At 48.2% G+C, this 5,545-nt stretch overlaps 1 protein-coding gene across 6 annotated transcripts in view; it reads right to left on the minus strand.

Annotated features, from left to right (window-relative positions):
- Positions 1-326: 326 nt before the first annotated feature.
- Positions 327-5,545, minus strand: part of suco (SUN domain containing ossification factor) — a 60,251-nt gene continuing 55,032 nt past the window's right edge. For 5 of the 6 annotated variants that reach the window (XM_062557064.1, XM_062557063.1, XM_062557062.1 and 2 more), the window contains 2 exons: positions 5,313-5,368; positions 327-4,565 (listed from right to left, as the gene is read on the minus strand). In XM_062557064.1, the coding sequence (XP_062413048.1) occupies positions 3,891-4,565; positions 5,313-5,368 (731 nt within the window). In that variant the 3' untranslated portion in view covers positions 327-3,890. The remainder of the gene's footprint in view (positions 4,566-5,312; positions 5,369-5,545) is intronic. The other variant, XM_062557065.1, reaches the window with a different exon arrangement.

Raw genomic sequence — 5,545 nt, forward strand, 5'->3', positions numbered from 1 at the left:
CACTCAAAATTGAATGAAATAGGTGATCATCACTTTTATATGTTCAAGTACACAGTGTGGAGGATATCATAAGGTCTTGAGGTAATCAGATGTAAAACATAATATTTATGAGTATTCTAAAGTTGTGAAACGGTCAGATTTGACCGAAACGGTCAGATTTGACCCAAACACGACAGGAGGGTTAAATGAGAGGACTGTTGCTGCAGGCAGTTATTTTAAATGCCCATATTAACCATCAATTACACATTCTGATTAATGAAAATAGTGAAATTAAATAATAATAATAATAATAATAATAAATAAATAAGTCAGTCTTCAATAACAGGTTAAAGACAACAAAGAATTTTTATTTAGAAATTCACAGTTTCTAATGGCACTACATGTTTGTAGTTACAGTTGCTCCTGTTCCACAATACTGTGCGGCCCGCTCAGCGATCTGGGATGTTTTCCAGGCCCCCTGCTGGCACACTACGAGCTAATGGCCACCAGGGGGCGCCACACAGGGAGAAAACCTTGGAAAGAAAAGCACTTGACGTACAAGGTATAGTGTAGAAAAACGAAACAAAATAAACAAAACAAGGCAAAGAGTACGTTAAAAGTGCACACTTGTCCCCACATCCAACTAATGTGGAGCGCATGTCTATTCGTTCAGGTTAGGGGTGGGACAGGTGATGTTCCATTTCAATCGGTCACTCGCATACAAACTGAGAAAAAAGAAAACAAAAACGTGACATACACACGCACACTCAGACAATCTTTCATGCACACAAACAACCAAACAGCTCAAACATACACTGTCTCTACACTCAGGAAAGAATCACAACTCAAATCACAACTGAAAAAAACAAAACAAACAAACAAACAAAAAAAACAAGTTAAAAGTCCCCTCTGACTGTGTGGAATTGCTCTCATTCGATCACAGAGTGGTACATTCAAATCCCATCCTTGTCTTTCCCTTTTTTCTATATACACCGGAATTAATAATCTACTGCTTTATACAAGAGGGTACCATCAGCTTCAAAGAAACGGTGTGTGTGTGTGGGGGGGGGGGGGGGGGCAGTATTTATATGCAACTAGTACTGAAATCACATGATTGTGACGGTCTCCATCCAGCATGGTCTCTGTATCCTGCAGGGCTCAGTGGTCAAAATGGTTTATTCACAGTAAGAAGTCAACAGCCTTGTTGTTCAGAAATGTTTTTTGTTTTGTTTTTGTTTTTTCAGGGAAATACACTCACACACATGCAGATGAAATGTGGTTGAGAAGATGTTTTGGAGTGCACGGGAAGGGTGTCAAGAGATTGCGGTAAACGGATAGATAAGTGGGTTAGTGTGGGTTAGTGTGAGAGTTGTGGAGAACAGCTCGAATGATCAAGAGCAAGAGCCCCAGTCTCGATGCGCAGAGCTCATCAGAACGATTATCCAGAGAGAGAGAGAAAAAAATGATTCATCTAAACGCTTATTTTGCTTTAATAACGCTTATTTTGCTATAATAATGCTTATTTTGCTTTAATAATGCTTATTATGCTAATAATGCTTATTAAAGCAGCCCTCCCACGCCTCCTCTCTCCGCTAGGGCTTCAAGGGTCAGACCTCTTAAAAATGAATGTCTGAGGTCTGCCTGATATGAGCACACACGTGGCTAACACGCTAACCCTTTATGAGACATGCCTGATATGAACACACACATCATCGCTAACATTACAACCCTTTATGATTTCACAGAAACAAGCAGCAGCATTTTAGTCGTTTCAGCCAAGACCACAGAATCCAACTTTTCTCAGTACAATGGAAGAAAATGCGTATAAATAAGAATAAATAGGTGGAACAATGTGTGAGAATGTGACACTGAAGAGTGAACTAAGTGTACCATGATGGGTCTGTGTATGTGTGTGTGTGTGTGTGTGTGTGTACTGATTTTGTATACATTGAGAGTACCGAAGAACCAAGTGGACGAGGCGAGTGTGTAAACTTCATCGACGCTGCTGGGCACATGGCACAGTGCTTGGCCACGACCTCTCTGAGCACAGGCAGGTCAAGACACATTTAAATAAATAAATACATAAATAAAACAGCTCGCCTAAGGGGCCCCTGCAGGGCATTTATGCAAGTGTGTGTGTGTGTGTGTTACATGAGTGCTTGGACTCTAAAGTGGTGGTCTGCTAAAAACTCTCGTCTTTGGTAGACGTAAGCGCCGCTCATGAACCAAAACATCACAAGAACTTGAAAGACGACACAGCGTACGAGAGGCCCGGATTCTGAGTGCGACGCAAGGGCGCCACTTGGTCCTGTGAGGATAAGGAGTCCTTTACCTCAGTGTGTGTGTGTGTGTGTGTGTGTGTGTGAGAGTGAGTGTGTGAGTGTGTGAGCGACCGTTTTAAAAGGTATTTGTGAAACATGTTTGTGTTGCATTGTTTTAAGTGTGCATGTCAAAGTGCGTAGGTCACGTTCAGGCCCAGCCTGGACTTCATTATATTGGCAAGCTATTCAGTTGGACATCTGTAAGCCTCAATGGCCCTTCATGAAACACGACTAGAAGCTTGACACAGACAGACAGACAGAGACAGACAGACAGACACCTCACATACAGAAGCACATATAGTACTGACTGGATGGGCTCTTCATTCAGCTCCACTCATAAAGCATCTGACAGATCTGGGGCTCTGTGCTGAAGGAAGGAGGTCAACTCTCTGGTCCCGAGAAACAACAACAGACAACAACAGACAGCAGCAAGACTAGTGTTCCATGTCAGTGAGAGAAACAGACAGATGAATGAGACCAAAATGTTAAGCTTCAAAAAAAAAAAGAAAAGAAAAACACACACACACACAGAGAGAGAAAGAGAAGAGTCATGGTGTTAGTATCACTGGCAAACAGGATGAGTGGACCTCAGGCTGGATCTGTGGACAGGAGGCAGATTTTAGGGGTGGGGGGGGGGGGGGATTTCACTCTTACGGTCTACTGCACAGGTCTAGTTTGGAGCCGTGGCCATCTTGGCGGCCATCTTGGCGGCCTGCATGCTTGTGCTCGTCCGTGTGACAGTGCGGGCGAGACGGTGGGGACCTTTGCTCTGTCTGGGCTTCCAAAGGCGGAATGCTATCTGCTGATGTCAATCTGTTCAAATCAACTAAACTGTTGGAGCTGTGTGCTTGTCCCACAAGAGAGAGAGAGAGAGAGAGAGAGAGAGGGAGTGAGAGATGAAAGAAAGAAAAATAGAGAGGGACATTGATTGAGAAAGAGAGAGAGAGAGAGAGAAAGAGAGAGAAAGAGAGACATTGATTGAGGAAGAAAGGGACATGTTGAATCAAGAACATTATTGAAAAGTAAACCATTATTAAAATGTCCCTCGTGTCTCACATGTGTCCGTCCCACATTGCATATCTCTCTGAGCAACAAAAACAAAAGGAAAAGGAGTCGACGTTGTGGTCTGTTGTACACCGGTGCACGTTCTGTAACGGACAAAAAAAAGGCACATCTCCAGGAGATGGGAGTAGTGGAGTTTAGGGGGTGAGGTGGGGGTGGGGGGGCGTTGCCCGGCGACCGTTCCCATGGAGTCAGTTCCACTCTGCTTGAGAGCGTCATGGCAGGCCAGGCGCACCGGACACAGCCGTTAGAGATACAGTGAGAGTGATAGAGAGAGAGAGAGAGAGAGAGAGAGAAAGAATAGAAAGAGAGTAGAAATGTAAAATCTCAGGTCATGGGTTGAGAACGACAACAACATCCTCCTCTCCCACAGCGCGGCTTCACGGGATACTGGAGGAAGTGACGCTCAAGTGTTCAAGACAGGACTCGACTCGACGTCACCACAGCTCATTGGAGCACGCTGTGCTCTGTGTACGTGTGTGTGTGTCTACACATCGGCGGAGATGTGTGTGTGTGTGTGTGTGTGACTCAAACGTGTCCGGTGACAGTCTGCACCCTGAAGGTGCCCACGGCCATGCCAACCCCCAGCTCCTGCTTGCCCTTGATGAGCTCCTCCAGGATGGGCAGAGCGCCCGTGGACACCGGGATGGGCACGGGGAGCAGCTCCTCCTCCTCCTCCTCGCCCTCGCCGCCGCCGTAGCCGTTCCAGCTGTGCGGCTGTTGTTGTTGTTGTTGTTGTTGTTGTTGTTGTTGTTGTTGGTCGGCCTGCTTGGAGCGCCGGCGCTTGAAGGACCTCTTCTCCGCCTTGCTGCGCGTGGGCTGTGCGAGTGTGTGTTGGTGGGACGGCAGGTGACCGTTGCACAGGCCGGCGCTCGAGTGCGGCGCGACGGAGGAGGAGGAGGAGAAGGACGACGCCCACAGCGCTGCGCTCCCGCCGAACGGCAGCTCGTCCGAGACGGTGGACGACGAGCCCTCGGAGCTGACCTCGGACCAGGCGGCGCCGTCGCGCGACGAGCAGGTGGAGAGCTCGGAGGTGTCGGGGCACGGCAGGAAGTGCAGGCCGGGCTGGTAGCCGAAGACGCCCACGCCGCCGGCACCGTTGCACTTGGCGGCGCCGTTAGAGTCGGGCACGGGCGTCGCCGTGGTAGCCGAGGCTCTCAGGGTCTCCGCCTTCTCGCTGGACTTCACCTTGCAGCGCTTTTTCTACGGAGGCAGGGAGGGGACAAGAGGGGCAGAGAGCAGACACAGTCACTCAACAGGAACTCGGCTCCAGTGACAGGAATGTTAAAACACCTACTGCTCTAGGACACATTAACCACCACTGTGCTGAGCCATGAGATCTCGGAGACATCTGTGTTCATACCAATTAATCAGGTTATTAGTCATTCTTCAATTAATCAATCAAGATCTGATCAGCATGCACGTGTTGTGGTCAATTCTGCGGATGTCACAAGACAAGGCCAGTACAGCTAGGGGAGAAATGGAGGGGGAAATGGTTGGAGGGCTGACACAAGACACCCTGTAGGCTACGAGTACGAGCAACTAAAACCTGCTCACTAAGCTCCTGTTCTCTTTGCTCTCCAACAGCTCAGCAGAGAAGCGGTTAACGCACTACACCACACGACTCCCAGGACTGTGTTCCACACACAGAACACTGCACCACACACACTCTCAGCAGTGCGCAGTGCGCACCTAGCAGTATGCATGTAGTAGTATGCACTATGTATGCATGTACTAGTATGCAGTATGCATACTGCCGCAGGCCTCCCTGAATGCGCTGCAATGCCAGATGAGGTCAGGCCAGGCCAGGGCAGGAGAGGTGGTGTGTGTGTGTGTGTGTGTGTGGGGACACAGGCCTGCTAGCCGGACACAGCACTAGCGCTAGCGCTAGCTTTAGCTTTAGCTAAGCAGCAGATTAGGCCACTCGGGCGGGCGGAGCAGACACTGTACCTTTTTCTCTGGAGAAAACCTTAGAGGTTCTACAATGTACAAGTCATCAGGACCTACTACAGAGGGGAGAGAAGGGGCCAGGTTAAACGATGGTAATGGAAAACAAATCACACACTCACACACACACACACACAAACAAGCAAACAAACAAACAGACAGACACACACTCACACACACATATAAGCATGGAGTGCACTTGCAAGTAGTAGTCCACTCGCTCGGTACATTCACTA

The sequence above is a fragment of the Sardina pilchardus genome, chromosome 15 (assembly GCF_963854185.1).
Source record: "Sardina pilchardus chromosome 15, fSarPil1.1, whole genome shotgun sequence".
NCBI classification, from domain to species: Eukaryota; Metazoa; Chordata; class Actinopteri; order Clupeiformes; family Clupeidae; genus Sardina; species Sardina pilchardus.